At 39.5% G+C, this 20,004-nt stretch overlaps 1 protein-coding gene across 5 annotated transcripts in view; it reads right to left on the reverse strand.

The window, feature by feature from the left end:
* Positions 1-20,004, reverse strand: part of APH1B (aph-1 homolog B, gamma-secretase subunit) — a 140,212-nt gene that overhangs the window by 91,929 nt on the left and 28,279 nt on the right. For 4 of the 5 annotated variants that reach the window (XM_042941803.1, XM_042941805.1, XM_042941802.1 and 1 more), the window contains exons 5-6: positions 19,525-19,652; positions 9,282-9,476 (exon numbers count right to left, since the gene is read on the reverse strand). In XM_042941803.1, coding sequence (XP_042797737.1) covers positions 9,309-9,476; positions 19,525-19,652 — 296 coding nt within the window. In that variant the 3' untranslated portion in view covers positions 9,282-9,308. Of the gene's footprint in view, positions 1-5,918; positions 9,477-19,524; positions 19,653-20,004 lie in introns of those variants that run through there. The other variant, XM_042941801.1, reaches the window with a different exon arrangement.

The following is a 20,004-nucleotide window of genomic DNA, read 5'->3' on the forward strand; positions in this document are numbered from 1 at the left end:
CACCCCTCAGTAACCCTCAGTTTGTTCTCCATATTTATGAGTCTCTTCTGTTTTGTCCCCCTCCCTGTTTTTATATTATTTTTGTTTCCCTTTCCTTATGTTCATCTATTTTGTCTCTTAAAGTCCTCATATGAGTGAAGGCATATGATTTTTGCCTTTCTCTAATTTCACTTAGCGTAATACCCTCCAGTTCCATCCATGCAGTTGCAAATGGCAAGATTTCATTCGTTTTGATTGTCGAGTAATACTCCATTGTATATATACATACCACATCTTCTTTATCCATTCATCCATCGATGGACATTTGGGCTCTTTCCATACTTTGGCTATTGTCTATAGTATTGCTATAAACATGGGGGTGCATGTGTCCCTTCAAAACAGCACACCTGTATCCCGTGGATAAATGCCTGGTAGTGCAATTGCTGGGTTGTAGGGTAGTTCTGTTTTTAGTTTTTTGAGGAACCTCCATACTGTTTTCCAGAGTGGCTGCACCAGCTTGCATTCCCATTCTCTTATAATTTTTGAATAACATTTTCTTTTCTGTAGCTTACTTTAAGAAAACAGTATGTAATACATATAACACATAAAATGTGATAAGTGGCTATTTATGCCATCAGTAAGGCTTCCAGTCAACAGTAAGGCTAGTGGTATTTGGGTTTTTAGGGAGTCAAAAGTCATGCACAGATTTTTCAACTGCATGCAGGGGGCGGGGGAGTCAACACCACTACCCCCCCACATTTTTCAAGGATCAACTGTAGTCTAATTTTTTTCTAGTTCTTTTATAGTTTTACTTCTTGCATTTGAATTTTCAATGTTTAGATTTTGTTTTACAGTAAAAGACCTGGCTGTACATTTTCCCCCCGAATATAATCAAATTATCAAATAGCCCAAATATTGAATAGCTGATTCTTCCCCTGTTAATTTAAAATGCTGATTTTATTATATACTAGATTTTCATATACACATTGGCCTGCTCCTGAATCTTCTATCCATATCCATTATTGTAGATTTATGGTATATTTTGGTAACTAGTATGATAAACACAGAAATACTATAAATATGCTTTATTCTTTGAATAGACTAGGTAAATTAAGAAACAGGATACAAGATTATTTATCACATAAAAAAGCTTCATGGTGTGTTAAACAGGCATTCAACATGGAGAATATCCTTTTCATTATGACATTTTGTTCAGTTATTATAGAACAGAAAGTTTTGAGTATAATATTGGTTCCATATTAACTGCCTATAAGCACATGGTCAATAAAACGTATACATTTTCGTAATTCTTTTTTTCCTCTATGTTTGCTTTGGTTTATTTACTGAATGTAATTTTATATCTGTTGACTCTAACAACAACAATTTTGGGTTTGTAATTTGAATGTTTTATTACATTTTTATAATAATTCATTTTTGTTGTATTTTACAAAAGTATTGATCTGCAATGAATTAGAAGGTTTTTTTAAAATGGCCCTTCACCACAGTTTGAGAAGCAAACTAGTTCCAGAGAGCCAACCAATTTCAATTTCCAATTGTTTGCTGCTTGTATAGAGAAACATGATTGATTTTTCTATGTTGGTCTTATATCCTATGACCCTACTAAGTTCACTAATTAGTTGTAATCACCTTTCTGTAGCTTCCTTAGGATTTTCTACACTAATAATTCATATTATCTGAAAAAAGAAAATTTTATTTCTTCCTTTTTGATCGATGACTTATTTCCTTTCGTCTTTTTGTACCTCCAGTACAATGTTGAATCAAAGTGGTGAATGTGGACATTCTTGCCTTGTTTTCAATCTTAGTGGAGACAGCATTCAGTACTTTATCATTAGGCATGGCCTTAGATACAGGTTTTACATAGATGTCTTCTTTTCAGGTCAAAGAAATCCCTTTCTATTCCTAGTTTGCTGAGAGTTGTTTAATTTAAAAAAATGGAATTTAGATTTTGTCAAAAGCTTTTTTGGATCTGTTGATATGATCATGTTTGTTTGTTTTAGTCTGTTAACATGGTGAACTGAATGGTATTTATATGTTAAACTAATTTTTTATTATTGGGATAAACTCCATTTGGTCACATGCATCTTATCTTTTATATATTACTGGATTCAATTTGCCAAAAGACTGTTGAAGATTTTTACATGTTTATACATGATAGATACTGATCTGTAGCTTTTATTTTTGTTTTCCTTTATAATATCTTTGTCTGGTCTTGTTATCATTGGTAATGCTCATAGAATGAACTGGACAGTGTGCCATCTCTTCTATTTTGTAGAACAGTTTGTGTAGAATCAGTATTGTTTCCTTCTCCTTTCTTCTTTCTGTGTGGGAGAATTCTCCAATGAAGCCTTCTAGGAATTGCCCTCATGAAAACTACAAATTCAATTTCTTTAATAGAGACAGGGGAATTCTGGTTAGCTCCAATAAGTAAAGAGTTTGGAAGTTGTCGCTCCCATCCTTACAACAAGAAAACACTAAACCAATTAACAATCAATAATGCTTTGCACTTCTTAGAGAACTGAGTCTCAGGACACGCCACCACCCTGAAATCTTGAAAGACAGGGGAACCTGCAGAGTCACAACTGAGATTTGCTTGCCTAGGGCAGAAGCCACCAGAGTCATAAATAGATAGGGACACTTACAGGCTAATTTTAACAAACTGCTGCAGTCTGAGTGTGTAATAGCCTAACAGTGAGAAATCCCTAAGACTAGCACACAATCTTAAGAGGCTCACATTTTTCTAGGTTTTACCTCTAGAAACATGACCACAATCTCATGGTCCATCCCCTAGGGCTCAGGCAGGGAAAGGGTAAGAGCAAATATCGTAAATTATGCCCAGTGTTATCCATAACAAAGACTTACTCTCCACAGAAAAAGACCTTATAAGAGCCTTATCCTACCTGGGGGGAAGGCATTCCTCCCACTCTAGCCCTCTTTGGCTTTCCTGTCTTACCCAGGGTGGGTAAAAAGTTAAGAGACGCTTAGTTTAAGGATGCAGGCCCACTACAAAATTGAAATTTATTCTTAAGAGTATAGGACACCTTCTTTCTCTTATGTCTTTTACTGTCACACCAATAGGTTTCCAACATAATAACAGTGGATTATAGCTGAAAGAGCTGTAAGACTTAGACTTTCTTTGACAAGGAGCATATAGAGAAGCCCAAAGTCAAGAGGGGAGACCAAAACAGGAATCTGTTTGCCTCTGGTACTTAGAGCTGCAACAAACATTTAATACAATCCAACTTCTGCTAGAGGAATCTAGCAGAATCTGAAGAATTCTATTCTAGAATTCTAGAATAGAGGAATCTGAATTCTAGAATTCTAGAATAGAGGAATCTGAAGCCTCTGGTACTTAGAGCTGCAACAAACATTTAATACAATCCAACTTCTGCTCAGATTAAAATTTACACTAAAAGCCTATTTCAGTTCCTGTTACTCAATATATGGTGTGCAGGTTTAATAAATAATTATCATAGTCTGAAGAGTCATTCAGATTTTCAATTTCTTCTTGGGTGAGCTGTTAAAGCTATTTGTCCATTTCATCTAAGTTTTTAATTTATTGGCATTAAGTTGTTTATAATATTCTATTTTTATTTAATAAACGTAGGATCTGTAGTGATAGTCATAATTTGTACCCTCTTTTTTTCCCTTACCAATCTGGCCAGAACTTTATCAATTGTAGTGATTTTCTCAAAGAGCTAGATTTTTGTTTTACTGAAATTCTCCATTGTTTTTCTGCTATGTGATTTTTTGCTATTCTTTTCATTATTTCCTTTCTTCTGCTTATTTTGTAAACTTTAGTTTGCTCTTTTTCTAGTTTCTTAAGAAAAAGCTTGAAGTCATCTATTTTAAGCATTCTGACTTACCCAATATAAGCATTTAATACTAAAACTTTCACTCTACTCTTCCCTCAGGTACTTTGTTTTGGCAACTATCCTCCCCATCTCCTGCATCAATCAATTTTCCCTTTCCACTAAATAATTCCCATCTTCATACAAACATGTTGTTATAATGATAAATTATGGGGGTCGGGGGTGGGGGGAAGAAAGACACCCTCTGTTGCCCCCTCATACTCCTCAGGCTATCATCCCATTCCCCTACTACAATTATAATGGTTGTCTGTACCCAATATGCTGTGTCTACGTCCTTATCCCCCAATATTTATAACCCACTCCATTTAGGTGTTCATCCATACAATGAAATTCCATCTCTTCATATGCAATGATCAATTCTCACTTCTCATCTTACTCATTATCCAACAGTATGTGACATACTTTCCCCTCTCAGGCCACCTCCCGGTTTTCCTCCCTCCTTCAGGGCACAATTCCACTTCCCCTTTCCAACCTCTCAGCTGGGAGTTTCCCAGGGTTCAGTCCTCAGTCACACCTTCTCCTCTGGATCTACATCCATTACCTAGGTGCCTTTCATCTACCACTAAAATTGCAAGTATCATGCACTCAAGCTATTCTGTATTATTTCATAATTGGTAGTACATTTTTAGTTGCCTTAAAGTAATATTTATGTGTTTTAATCTGTGCGGTGAGATTGTATGTTCCCAGAGAACAAAGATCTCCACCATCTTGTTCTTTTCCATCTTTTTAAAGTATCTAATACAGTGTTCTGTGCGTGCTAGGCCCTGATTAAACACTACAAACTCCATCTCTGATTTTGCTCAAGCACTGAAAAAAGAATGGTTTACTACAAAATCGAAGAAAGGTTTATAGTGATCCACACTCATGCAACATGTACCTTGTATTATTGAGTCTTAAAGCCAGGACCTGCTCAGGGCTCATAATTACAGTCGCCTTAGAATGTGTCAAGTCCCCAATTCTTTTACTAAGACTAAATCCAAAAGCCAGTTAAGTAGCTCCTTCTATTCAACATTTTCAATGAGATGTAGATAAAATATGTACTTCTTTCCATTGGAGGTTTCTCATGTGTTGAGGCTGGTCACAGAGAAATCCTTGTTCCAACTAAATATCAAACAATTAAACTAGAGCCACAGTTTCAGTGGGAAGGGGCCAAAAAATTGTACACAAATCTGGGCTATTACCTACAGAATGTACATCTCTTCCACTGGCTTACAAGTTACAACCAAAAGGCTCTTGGTCTCTGAGGTTATTTCACAGAATAACACAGTCAACATAAACCTGAGCAGCCTCATTTCAAACCAGAGTGAACAGGTATCACATGGTTTGCATTTCTGGCCATAACAATTCTCTTCACAGCCTGTCTGATGGTGAAAGCCAAGCTCAACCCCTCAGCTGCCCTGCCTCCACATCAAGGAGAGAAAAAAACATAAGGACTCTATAGGCTGCTCAGGGTCACTGGGTAGAAAGTAAACTATACTCTCTTTGTCAACCAATTCCCATCTTTAGCCACTATTACATGCTGTTTTATAAATTCATTGTTTTACAATTACTTAGAAAGATGGATGCCTGGGTGGCTTAGTCAGTTGAGTGTCCAACTTAGGCTCAGGTCATGATCTCACAGTTTGGTGAGTTCAAGCCCCACATCGGGTTCCACGCTGACAGTGCAGAGCCTACTTGGGATTCTCTCTCTCTCCTTCTCTCTCTGTCCCTCCTCTGCTCATGCTCTCCCTCTCTCTCTCTCTCTCTCAAACTTTTTTAAAAAAATTACTTAGAGGAGATTTTTCAAGGTGATTCTAGCATCTTCAAGAATAATCTTCCACTTGGTTTAGAACACCTCAAAGAACTTCTCTGCACCAAACTGTTTCTGAACACACAGAAATGAAATAGGCCTTAGGAACTTTAAGGTAACAAAGATTTCTCTTTAAAAAGTCTCAGAGCTGACCAGTCATAAACAACAGAATATACAGTCAAGTTTTATAAGAGACAAAAACTGTAACAACACATACTGAAGGATACACTACTCCAAAAAGAGGAAACATGGGAAATGAATAGTGCCAAACAATATTTTTATTGTTCACTGAAAAATACAGGTCTGCAAAGAGTCTATTGCATTGTGTACTGAACGCAAGGCCTGACATTACAAGGATACATGACATAACGGCGTAACTTATATAAAATGATACATATCGCATACTTACATAAAATGATACATACAGTACCCCACCTCTCTAAACACTAGAATTTAATAGAAGTAAAGCCTTGTATTAAATGAGAACTGTAAACATTGCAATCATAAACAAAATGCTCTAAGCAAAGCACTTTAAAATTGGTTTGTTGTGATACCTACTTGGTCCACCCAGAGTTAGGAATAGCAGGGCCTAAGAAACAGTTAGCTAACGAAAGCTAGCACCTTCAAGGAGCTCTTCCTGGGGATCAGGCTGCCGCTGCCCAAGACAGGCCGCCACCCTGGCCTCCCTGGAGCCCTCAGGCCCATAATGACAGCTAATCCCTGTCTTGGCGCTAGTATGAGGTGACTGGGAAGTGGGAGGAGTAGCAGGTACGAGGAAGCTTCTGTCAACAGCTGCTTATATACTGCACCAACTCTATGGATAAGAACACCTAATATTTTTGATGTGAATCTACCACTCTCAGCAAACACTGAAGTGTGATTTAAAATAAAAAATTAACATTGAGAACAAAAACCATTTTCTAGACAATCTGCCATTATCATCATTTCTTCCTTTCAGCCATGTTTTCATTAGATGCTCTAAAAGAAACTGCTACTTACTATATGACCAGCCAGGTGGGCCAGGATTGAGGTAACAAAACTTCTGCAGTTACAACTACTGACTTAAATGAATACAAAATAAATACAAATTTATTAGAGAGCAACAAAACCAATCTCTATTAATCACATGGCAAAATATTCAAGCACTGCAACAATATTCATATTCCAAGGTCAACTTTAACTCTATAACCCACATTTCCTTCCAAACTGAGAAAGCTTGGTGCGGAGGAAAACATAAAATATCAACACCACCTCCTCTACAAATACTATCAGGGCTCAGAAGGCTCACCATAGATAACAAATGTTTAAAAAAAAAAAAAAGGCACCTCGATATATACACAGCAACAGAGGAATACTATCCTCTCCTCTCCTTCTGGGTGTCCTTGGCATCAGGCAAATCAGGGCTATTTATGACAACAGTGCCTAAGCTGACTATGGCAATGCTCACATTTTAAGAGAAATCAGGATTACAAAGTTCCTTTATTCATAGGGAGTCAAAAATAATTTCCTCAGACAAGAGTCTTAGCATCAAAGAAAATTTTCCTCTGGCCTGAGAAATTTTTATAAATAAGATTGTACCATATCCCAGCTTCTTTACTTAATATTAAACTATTAAAGCACAGAGGATATCCTCAGAGGGCAGGAATGTGTACGACTAATATTCTCGGATTTTTCAATACTTTACAGATCAAACATTTTATCAGACTATCCATTTAAGAGATGTGTAAGTCAATACTAATAACCAACTATCTGTTTTTCTTATTCTGTTCATCAAAGAACACCACATTCCTATAGGAATAAAGGGCAGTTCAGTGGGTATCCTGTTTCCCTTAACTCTGCACAGTAAATTTCACTGCTCAGTCTCTATGCCTCTGACTCTTCCTGTGGCTCTTTTCATCTAAGGAAAACTTGGTATAAAGGGGGAAAACTGCAAACTCCAGGGGAAGCGTCGGTATTTGTGTTGTGAAGTGAACTTTAGGGTAATAACTGTAATTGCTATGGGACTGTTTACAGCCTTGCTAGAAATCCTATTTCTCTTGAATCCCTAGATTGAGAAATTCTCATAATTTAAACATGGGGGGAGATTTCACCGATAAAGATCTAGTTCATGTGAAAGGTCTGGCCCCTGGAATGATGTGTGGCTAGCCCAAAACACTGGCCACATTTCCACTTTAGACACGTTCATTATTCTTTCCCATCACAGTACCGTTCAATTCTTCCATCTGTCATGGCACTGGTGAGCTCTCTCTCATTGCTGCTCCCATTTCTTTTGGGTGTTCTACTGCACATATGGGATCCATTGAGCTTATCACTTTAATGTGTAGGGAATTTTCATTTCACACCATCCACTCTCTAAAAGCCATTAACTGGGAGCAATTTCTAGTTAGTAAAGGCACAATTCACTGGCATTTCCTCTTTATAAAGGAAATCAAAAGGTTGCTCAGAAGCTGAACAAACACCTTGGGTATTCCTATAAAGGGAGTGTTGTATCTGCTACTAAAACCCAGAGACATTTGCTAGCTCTAAAGATTATACGGATTCTGTAAAAGCATCAATTTGGCAGTTTAAGACATATTTCTAATTCTGCACTACATCACTTGGTGAGGAGGAGGAAGTACTGGTTACTATCACAGGAGCAAATTTAAAGTGTCAACATCATTCTACTGGCTTGTTTTCCTCATGCTTTTGAACTTTCACCAGCTCTAGTGAAGCGTGTCCCAGGGTACATCACTCAGCAACCTGCAGAAATGCTCAGAGATAGAACAATGGACTTCACCCCAACTAGCCCAGCTGGTTGCTAGCACTCAGCTGGGAAACACTGCCTCGGGGCACAGCTCACGAAAAGCCTTAAACCCAGGAAAGATTTACGGAAGTTGCACAAAAATTCTTGGTTTATCATACCTTCCCAGAAATCAGAAAATAATTGATTTTTAGGTAAAGAAACTGAATCTACGCTCACAAACAAAGTAATGCCTCAAAAAGCAGAATCCAGAATGTAAAACTACAGGAAAAAATGCAGCTTGTTAATCACTAGCTTACTTTGGCTAAATTATCATAGTAAGTCAGTGCAATTTACTATTGCATTTAGAAGCACAACCTACCATGTTCTCATAAATTTAGGGTATAATAAAGAACATGAAAAGTTCACAGGGGTGAGAGCCCTTTAGCGTTTTGTGACTTCATAACTTAAAAAGACAAAGGCTAAGCAGGATCTGACAGTCAGAGATTTACCTGCTCAGCACAAGCTGAGTTGAGAGACGGCTAAACATCGGACTTTTATTCATTTATGGTGTTCTCAGAAAGTTCCTATCTGGACGCTGATGATTATCAACCTGGCTGCACATCAGAGTCATCTGGGAAAAGCTTTTAAAAATGACCAAATGCCCAGACCAATTATATGTGGAGGGTGAAGCCCCAGATATCAATATTCTTTACGCTTCCCCAAGGGATTCGATTCTAATGTGCAGCCAGGATGTGTACATCCACTGCTGTATCCTTCCAGAGAGCTGTTGCATGAAGTCATATTTTATTTATCTAGAGGGTTTCGTTTTTTCTAAATCCCACCAGGAAAAGGAATTTTTAGAAAAAGGCACAGTTGTGCTTCCTCTAAAGATGCAGCTTACTGTTTGGCAGGTGCTGGTTGTCAGAGGTTATCTGGAACGCTGATTGAAAAGGAGGAAGTCCTTGTCTTGGCAGAGTAGGCACAGTTTCAGGCTTCGGCAGCTGCCGCCAGCAACAAAGAATGCCCAAATGCCCATGAGTACCACAATTATATATGTTGACACCAAATTTATTCCATAATGAGGACTTATGAAGGTCTGCAAAAGGAAAATAAAGCAGTTTGGGTAGCAACAGCAAGCTTATTAAACATGTAGAGTAACCAAAGCTAAAGGAAAATCTAGGATACTTTCAACAGCTGGGGTGTGTTTCAACAAACATATGATGTATGTCATGTACTGCGGAGTTCCACAAAGACGAACAGAACTAACCTAGTCAACAGACGCTAACCCATAGGTGTGCGCTTTGCAATATTCAAATGCCAAACCTAGAGGGTAATTAGAAGTCAGCATCTAATGGAATACCCAAGAGAAGATACATGTTATATAATCTGGGCCCAGTTTATAATAATTTCTGTGTTAGCTGGCTCTTAATATTTGCAAGAAAGTAGGACACGTCCAAGTTACTTAATATGAACCTTCAGTATTTAAGGGAACAAGAGGGCACAGCATTTCTTTTTCAGCTGCATAATTGCTGAGGCTTCCAAAAGTTTATTTAAAAAACAATGATGAAAAGCCAAGAGGTACTCTGTTACACAACAGTGAAGACCAAAGTATGTACCTACTGGAGCTTATACGCTAGGAAGAGAGACAATGAAAGAACAAATAAATGAATTAAATAATTACACATTGTGATGAATGCTAGCCAGAATAATTCTAATTGTGATGGTGCCAGGATAAGTAAGAATAAGGTGGTCTATTGAGGTTGCTCAGGAGAGGTCCTGAGTAAGTGGCACGTAAAGTGAGACACATAGTTGGGAGGAGAGAGCCAGCCTCATGTAGACTGAGGGAGGGAATGACAGTAAAGCAAAGAGTCTGGGGCAGCTGAGAACCTGAGAGAGGGCTATGACTGATGTGTAGGGATGGAGAGGCAGCACAAGAGATGAGGCATCAGAGAGGAAGGCAGGGACCAGCTATGTAGCATATGGGTAAGGAGTGTAAATTTTATCCTCAGTGCAATGGAGGGTCACAGAACAGGCTTACATGGAGGGGCTGAACGACTTGGCTTAGATGTTTAAAACTGCACAGAATGGATTAAAGGAGGCAATTGTGAAAGCAGGGAGACTCATTGGGAAGATTCTGCACTGGTTGATGAAATCAGGGTGGTGGCAGTAGAGATGGAGAGAGTGGGCAGTATGAACTGACAGGACTTGCTGATGGATGCAATGTGAGGGAAAGGGGGAGGCCAAAATGACTTCCAGGTTTCTGGCTCTTGGTAAATGATGGTGCTATTTAAGGAGATGACAAAGACTTGAGGAAGACCAGGCTTGAAATGATGGGTAAGAATCAAGTCCAATAAGGACACGCTAAGAGTGAAATGCCTGTGAGATTTCAAAGGACGGAATGTCAGGTAAGCATTAGGTATATGAGCATGGGGCTCAGAGGAGAGGCCTGGGCTGGAAAGAGGAATACAAAAGCACAGTCCATAAGCATAAAATTTAAAAATTTTTAAAATTTTATTTTTATTTTATTATTTTTTAGAGTTCTCTCTAAAAAAGAGAGAGAGAATGTGTATGTGTGTGTGTGTGAGAGAGAGAGAGACAGAGAGAGACAGAGAGGGAGAGAGAAAATCTTAAAGCAGGACCCATACCCAGCGCAGAGCCCAATATGGGGCTCATTTCCATGACCCTGGGATCATAACCTGAGCTGAAATCAAGAGGCAGATACTCAACTGACTGAGCCATCTAGGCACCCCCATAGATGGTATTTAAAGCCATGTCTCTACCCAGGGAGCTACTGTAGAAAGAAGGGAAAGGAGAAGAATAAGCCCTGAGAACATTTATAGATTGTTTGTGCTGCTTAGTATTATAGGAGCAAATTAAAAGTGTCAACACCTTTCTATTAGCTTGACTCTTTTTTTTTTTTTTTTACATTTTTTTAAATATTTATTTTTGGGAGACAGACAGAGTGCAAGCAGGAGAGGGGCAGACAGAGAGGGAGGCACAGAATCTGAAGCAGGCTCCAGGCTCTGAGCCATCAGCACAGAGCCCGACACGGGGCTCGAACCCATGAAGCACGGGATCATGACCTGAGCCAAAGTCGGACATTCAACTGACTGACTACCCCAATCTGTTAGCTTGACTCGTACTGAATCTGTTACCCCCAGGTACCCCAATCTGTTAGCTTGACTTGTACTGGAAGAGTCAGCAAAGGGGTCTGAGAAGAGCAAATAGTGAGGTAAAAGAAAAATCAGGACAGTGTGATATAGCAGTCAAAAGAGGAAAATGTTTCACAGAAGGTGAACTCTTTTAAAGGCTGCTGAAATGAAAAAAAAAAAAAAAAACCAAAACCAAAACACCAATGTCCATCAGATTTGGAGAAACGAAAGTCTGTTTTGACCTTGACAAGTGCAATCTTGGAAGAGTGGTTGAGGAGCACCTGGGTGGCTCCAGCTGGGATGCTGGGTGAGTTCCAGCCCAGCATCGTTCTCTGTGCTCACAGCACAGAGCCTGCTTCAGATCCTCTGTCTCCCTCGCTCTGCCCCTCCCCTACTTGTGCTCACTCTCTCTCTCTCAAAAGTAAATAAATGTTAAAAAAAATTTAAGAACAACAACAACAACAACAACAACAACAACAAAGAAGGTGGTTGAGCAGAAGCCAGACTGGATTGAAGCAGGAGAGGTGAGGAAGTGGAGACAAAATTAGTGGACATAACTCTGAGAAATTTGGCTGTGATGTGGAAGAGAAAAAAAGGAGTGAAGGCTAGGAGGGGGAAAGGCAAGAGGAGAGATTTTTTTTTTTTTTAAAGATATGTCTACATGGGGGCATTTGGGTAGCTCAGGTGGTTGAGTGTCCGACTCTTGATTTCGGGTCAGGTCATGATTCCAGAGTTATGGGATGGAACCCTGCATCGGGCTCTGAGCTAAGCGTGGAGCCTACCTAAGATATTCTCTCTCTCTCTCTCTCTCTCTCTCTCTCTCTCTCTCCCCACCCCCCCCCCCACCTCACTCCCCTGCTTATGCTCTCTAAAAAAAAAAAAAAAAAAAAAAAAAAAGCAAAACGTTATGTCTGTATGTTGATGAAAAGAGGGAAAAGCTGGTGGTATGGGATAAAGGGCACAATCAGAGGAGTGAAGTCCTTAAACGAGATTTGGATCTGGTGGCCAGGAGGAGGGACTGGCCTTTGACGGAAAGAGGGATACTTCCTTTACTGGGCCAGGGTAAGATAAGGAGATGGGTTCCCACGTAAGCCAGCACTTACACGTACCAAAGGAGAGAATCTGATTGGGTCAACTTGCCACCATACACCTTTGCCAATAAGGGGCTTCAGGGGAAGTGCCTCCACAGCTCCTCACTGTCCTTACCCTCACCATACCTGTACATGATCCCACCTATCAGCTCTGGCCAGGAAAATGGGCTGATTTTGCACGTAGCTACTTATGCAGAAAAAGTGCTTTTTCTCAAGAGGCATCAGTGGGTATGGCAGGCATTGAGCATTTTCTGGATTCTTCAGAATAATTTACCTCAAATCCACTGAATTTTAATTTATTTTACAGGGTGCTAAGCTCTTTTGTATTTCTCTTTAGTTTCTTTAAATGTTTTTTCTCTTTTAAACAATTACAAAAGCAGCTGTGATTGTTGCAGAAAATTAGAATACACAAATGAGTAAAATAAACAAATTTTAAAACTTGAAATTCAGATAGGTTAGTATTTATTGAACAGAACACAAAAACTGCAAACCATAAAGAAAAATTGATTAAACTACATTAGAATGAGGAACTTTGCTTATAAAAAAAGACAACAGTATGAGGAGATAAAGATAAACCAGGAGAAGTTATTTACAATATGTATATCTGACAAAGACGTTTTGTCGGAGAACATAAAAAGAACTCCTAAAAATCAAAATGATTTATAGGCAAAAGATTTGAATAGGTACTTCACAAAAGAATTATCCAGGGGCGCCTGGGTGACTCAGTCGGTTGAGCGTCTGACTTGATTTCAGCTCAGGTCATAATCTCACAATTTGTGGGATCGAGCCCTGAGTTGGGCTCTGTGCTGACAGCATGGAGCCTGCTTGGGATTTTCTATCTCCCTCTCTCTCTCTCTGCCCCTCCCTTGCTCACATGCGCTCTCTCTCTCTCTCTCTCTCTCTCTCTCTCTCACCCCCTCCCCCACTCACGTGTGTATGCCTGTTCTTTCTCTTGCTCTAAAAAAAACCAGAATTATCCGATGGAAAAAAGACAGTCTCTTTAACAAATGGTGCTGGGAGAACTGGACAGCAACATGCAGAAGAATGAAACTAGACCACTAACTTACACCATTCACAAAAATAAACTCAAAATAGATGAAGGACCTGAATGTGAGACAGGAAACCATCAAAACCCTTGAGGAGAAAGCAGGAAAAAACCTCTCTGACCTCAGCTGCAGCAATTGCTTACTTGACACATCTCCAAAGGTAAGGGAATTAAAAGCAAAAAATGAATTGGGACCTCACCAAGATAAAAAGCTCTGCACTGAAAAGGAAACAATCAATAAAACTAAAAGGCAATCGATGGAATTGGGAAAGATATTTGCAAATGACATATCAGACAAAGGGCTAGTATCCAAAATCTATAAAGAGCTCACCAAACTCCACACCCCAAAAATAAATAATCCAGTGAAGAAATGGGCAGAAGACATGAATAGACACTTCTCTAAAGAAGACATCCAGATGGCCAAGAGGCACATGAAGAGATGCTCAACGTCACTCCTCATTAGGGAAATACAAATCAAAACCACACTGAGATACCACCGCATGCCAGTCAGAGTGGCTAAAATGAACAAATCAGGGGACTATAGATGCTGGCGAGGATGTTGAGAAACAGGAACCCTCTTGCAATGTTGGTGAGAATGCAAACTGGTACAGCTGCTCTGGAAAACAGTGTGGAGGTTCCTCAAAAAATTAAAAATAGATCTACCCTATGACGCAGCAATAGCACTGCTAGGAATTTACCCAAGGGATACAGGAGTGCTGACGCATAAGGGTACTTATACCCCAATGTTTATAACAGCACTTTCAACAATAGCCAAATTATGGAAAGAGCCTAAATGTCCATCAACTGATGAATGGATAAAGAAGATGTGGTTTTGGGCCACCTGGGTGGCTCAGTCGGTTGAGCGACCGACTTCGGCTCAGGTCATGATCTCACGGTCCGTGAGTTCAAGCCCCACGTCGGGCTCTGTGCTGACAGCTCAGAGCCTGGAGCCCGTTTCAGATTCTGTCTCTCCCTCTCTCTCTGACCCTCCCCCCATTCATGCTCTGTCTCTCTCTGTCTCAAAAAAACAAATAAACGTTAAAAAAAAATTAAAAAAAAAAAAGAAGATGTGGTTTATATATATAATGGAACACTATTTGGCAATGAGAATGACTGAAATCTGGCCATTTGTAGCAACATGGATGGAACTGGAGAGTGTTATGCTAAGTGAAGTAAGTCAGGCAGAGAAAGACAGATACCATATGTTTTCACTCATATCTGGATCCTGAGAAACTCAACTGAAGACCAGGGAGGAGGAGAAGGGAGGGTAAAACAGTTACAGAGAGGGAAGGAGGCAAACCATAAGACACTCTTAAATACTGAGAATAAACTGAAGGTTGATGGGGGATGGGAGGGGAGAGGAAAGTGGGTGATGGGCATTAAGGAGCGCACCTGTTGGGATGAGCACTGGGTATTGTATGGAAACCAATTTGAGAATAAATTTCATATAAAAAAATTTAAAAAATAAACAACTCTTACAACTCAAAAAAAAAAAAAAGAATGATCCAAATGGCCAATAAATATATGAAGATCTGCTTAATCTCATTAATCATTAGTGAAATGCTAATTAAGACCATAATGTGATACCACCACATACCCAGGGGGATCAGTAACAAGACAGTGCCATACCAACCACTGGTGAGGAGGTGGAGGAACTGCCACTCACAAATTAATGGGAATGTAAGTCAATACAACGACTCTGAAAAGCTGAGTGGTATGAACAGCTGACATATGCACACCCCATGATCAGCAATTCCGCTCCTAGGCATACATCCAAAAGAAATGTACACATATATTCAAAAGAGATATATTCTAGAATGCTCAAAGCATTATAATTAGTCACAAAAGTCAAAAACTAGAGATACCATTTCTGCGGTTGAATGGATAAATCATAGTACAGTCACAAAGTAGAATACTAGAGTGCAATAAATGAGCAATATATATAGATGAATCTCACAAAGATAATGTTAAGCGAAAGAAGTCAGACACAAGAGTAAATACCGTATAGTTCTGTTTACATAAACTACCAAAAGGCAAGGCAAGCCATGGTGTTAGAAGTCAGGACCGTGGTAGGAGGCTCATGGGATCTGCTGTTTCAGTTTTCATGTAGGTTCGAGTTACATAGGTTACAAGATGTACAGTTTTGATCTGTATATGTTTCTGTGTGTGTGTTATTTTTCTTAAGTAGGCTTCATGTCTAGCATGGAGCCCCACAGGGGGCTTAAACTCACAACCAGGAGATCAAGACCTGAGCGGGTATCAAGAGTCAGATGTTTAACTGACTGAGCCACCAAGCACTACCCCGTTCCCTTCCCCCCTCTGCTATGCAGAGATAACTACTATTAAAATTTTGGTAGATAATCTTCCAAATTTCCCAAATTCTTTTTTATTTTAGTTTATTTTCCTGGGTTCTCTTTAATCATTAAAGAGAATATCAACTATTCAATATTCTACAACATTTATAGGATTGAGGATACAAAGATTGACAAGATAAGATCATCCCTGATGATCAAACTCTAGTTGGAGAGAGATATACAAAAACGATATTAAATAAGATGGTGAGGCCAAGATGGGAGAGCAGCACAGCACTCAAGTTCTCAGATTCTCTCATCCCTGAAATGCAGCTAGATCAGCACCACATTATTTTGCACATCTAGGAAATTGATCTGAGGATTAACACAACAATCTGCATAACTTGAACCACAGAACTTGGCAGGTACATGGTGCGGAGAGGTGAAGTGGGGGAGAGAGAGAGAAGCTGTGGAGGGTAGGGAGCTGTTTTTGCAGAGAGAGGACAGAGAAAGGGGAGAAGCGTGCAGCACATCGTGAGAGTAAAGGAAAAGCACTCCCTTGAAAGTAGCTGCAGACTCTTAAATACAGAGAACTGAGGACTGCTGGAGGGGTTTGGGATGGGGGGATGGGCTACATGGGCAAGGGGTATCAAGGAGGACACTTGCTGGGATGAGCACTGGGTGTTGTATGTATCACTGGATTCTACTCTTGAAATCATTATTGCACTATATGCTAATTTGGATGTAAATTTTTAAAAATAATAATAAATGAATAAATAGCTATATTAAATAAAACAGTGTTATCTGTGGATAAGTGTTATAACAGAGCTATGAATAAGGGCTGGTGATCGTGCTCAGTCTGGAATATGAACCTTTTCCAGGGAGGCTTCACATGGAACGAGTACTTTTCCAAACTGACTTAGGTTAGGGGGAGACGCGTCACTGCAGATAAAACAGCATGGACAAGGCACACCTACTGGGAAGCCACAATGGATTAATTTAGATGGAGCATATGATGTGAACTGGGGAGCAGCAGGAGGTTACGTTCTGTACCAGTAAGGCTGATAAGAGGCTTATGTCAAACAAAGAAGTCTGGGTTTTATTCCACAGGCATCTACTACAGCTGATCATTCTCTCCTTAACACATCTGGCTTCCAGGACATCTGGCTCCTGGTTTTCTTCCAACCTCACTAGTGGCTCTTTCTCAGTCTCTTTTGCTGGCACCTTCTCTTTCCCCAGTGTCAATGTGGGAGCGTCCCAGAGCTCAGTCTTTGGGTTTCTGGCCTGGATTTCTCTCCCCAACTCCGTACTTTCTCATCCAACTGCCTAATGGATATTTTCACTAGGATGTCCAATAGGCACCTCTATTTCACCTTTATAATGTGTCCAGATGAACTCCTTGATCCACCCTCACAAGCTCCCCCATCCCAGCTGATGGTAACTCCATCCTTCTAATTGTCCAGGCCCAAACCTTGGAGACATCCTTGGCTCCTCTTCTTTCACTCTATGCCTTACCCAATCTGTAAGGAAATACTGCTGGCTCTACTTTCAAAAATATATCCTCAATCTGATCATTTCTCATTATATCCACTGCTTTTTCACGCAAGTTATCACCATCCTTCTCCTGATGACTATAATCTTTCCCTGCTACAGTTCACTCTTAACACGACCAAGTGATCTTTTAAAAATTTGAGTCAGATCATGGCCCTAACACCCTGCAACGACTCCCATTTCACTGACAGTAAATGTCAATGTCTTGCATTATCTAGATGTGGTTCTCACTTCTAACCTCTACTTCCCTCCCCACCTTCAACTCTGTGACAGTATCTATTACCTTTACCCTAGCTCACTCTGTTCTGGCCACCCTCACTTCCAAAAATACGCCAAGCAATTTCTTTGATCTTAGACTTTGCTACTGGTTGTGCAGTCCAGGATGCTCTTCCCCAGAGAGCCGCATGACCAATCTACTTCACTTCTTTGCTCAAAGGTCACCTTCACAACGAAGCCTACTCTGACCACCTAATTAAAAAATTGGACATCCTCTGCCTCCCCACACTCTGGATTCCTTTTAACTTTGCTCTACTTTCCATAGCACCTATCACGATAAAATTTCTTATTTATTATGCCTGCTGCTTGCTGCCTTTCTCTCACCACTAAACTGTAAAAGCAGGGATCTTTGTTTTGTTCACTAAACTGTTTTGTTTACCTAAAACAGTGCCTGGAACATAGAAGGTACTCAGTAAATATTTGTCGAATGAATGAATTAACCAAATGGATCCATGAAAAGGACATTTGTTTTTTCATTTAATTTCCTTTCTGATTATAGAAGTGTACATTGCAGAAAATTTGGAACATGCCAAAAATTATAAAGAAGAAAAGAATCCATTCAGAGATAAATACTATTAGTATTTTAATGCTTTCTCTTTCCAGTCTTTTTTTTCCATGAAGATTTGGCTTCACATAGTTGCCATCACACTAACTTTAGTATCCTGCACCGCTGAAAGGTTTTAGGAAGGGGAAGCAATAAGACTGCATTTTTATCTAACTATCTATCTATCTTTTAAGTAATCTCTACGCCTATAACTGGTGGCCTGAACTCACGACCCAGAGATCAAGAGTCACATGCTTTAGCAACTAAGCCAGCCAGGCACCCCTGCAAAACTTCATTTTAGATGCATCAGAGGTCAAGGAGCCCAGTATGAGAAAACTTGATATAAATTCTAAGTGGATGGAGAAGAGAGAAACATGAGGTAGGACACCATCAGAAAGAACCCTTCTAAAACTAAGAGATGAGAAATGATAAGGGTCTGGACAAGGCAGTAGTGGGGATAATTCTGATGTAAATACATGGCAAATTGCCATGAAAGTCAAACCCAAACCATTAAATATTCTTAAGAAATATAGCTAGTCAAGCTTTCTTTTTAAATTTTAGTTATTTAGAAAACTGGCATAATAATTATAATTTCAGTGAGGAGGGAATAAAATGGGCACCCTTGCTATTTATCAGAGTGAGTAGAAATGGTACAACCCTTGTGGAGAGGACTTTACCAATTTATATCAAGGGCTTTAAAAATATTTGTACCATTTAATTTCATATTTTCATTCTATGAAATCTAAACATCATATTGAAAAAATTTCATGTACAAAGATGTTCAAGACAGCATCGTAAGAAACAAAATTTTGAAATAGATGTGATCAGTTAAGCAAACTATAATATAATTCTATGTAATGATATAAGGCTATTAAAATGTATATATGAAAAGGATTTCTAATAACATGGTACTTATTTAAGATGTGTTACATAATGTAAGCCTAATGCAAGACTATTTCAGGTTTGACTATACCCATAAAAGATAGATACATACATAGAATAAAGTCTTTAATGAAATCAACCAACAAATTAAGAGTGGCTTTTTCTGTAGGAATAGATGATTTATCTATCTACCATTCACTCATTAAAGAGCTTCATCTTCCCATGAGCATGTATTTCATTGAGAGTGGAATGTACCGTATGTGGACTTATGATCCAAAAAATACTGTGAGCATGGTGACAATCAATACTCACCAGGGCTGACACCAGCAGATGGGTCAGAAGAACTACAAGAAGGGCAGACCACTTTTTCTTCTCACAGCCATCAAAAAATATGATGCCCCAGAACACGTGCAGCAATATGATAACCAGCGTCATGAAAGCTGAAAGACAGTTATCAATTAGTGTCCAGTCATACAGACACGGATGCCAAAGCCCAGTCACACTTGGTCATGATACAACAGGCTCTTGGGGTGCGGTACACCACCTTGAGAGTTTAACTACCACCTGCCAGAAGCAGGACTTTGACACACATTTGCTCAAATAGTAAACTGGAAAGCAACACTTTTTTTTTTTTTTAAATGTTTATTTTTTGAGAGACAGAGAGAGAGAGAGCGTGAGAGGGTGAGGGGCAGAGAGAGAGGGAGTCACAGCTTCCGAAGCAGGCTCCAGGCTCTGAGGTGTCAACAAACAGCCCAATGCAGGGCTCGAGCTCACGAACCCCAAGATCACGAC

This window comes from Panthera leo, chromosome B3 (assembly GCF_018350215.1).
Source record: "Panthera leo isolate Ple1 chromosome B3, P.leo_Ple1_pat1.1, whole genome shotgun sequence".
NCBI lineage: Eukaryota > Metazoa > Chordata > Mammalia > Carnivora > Felidae > Panthera > Panthera leo.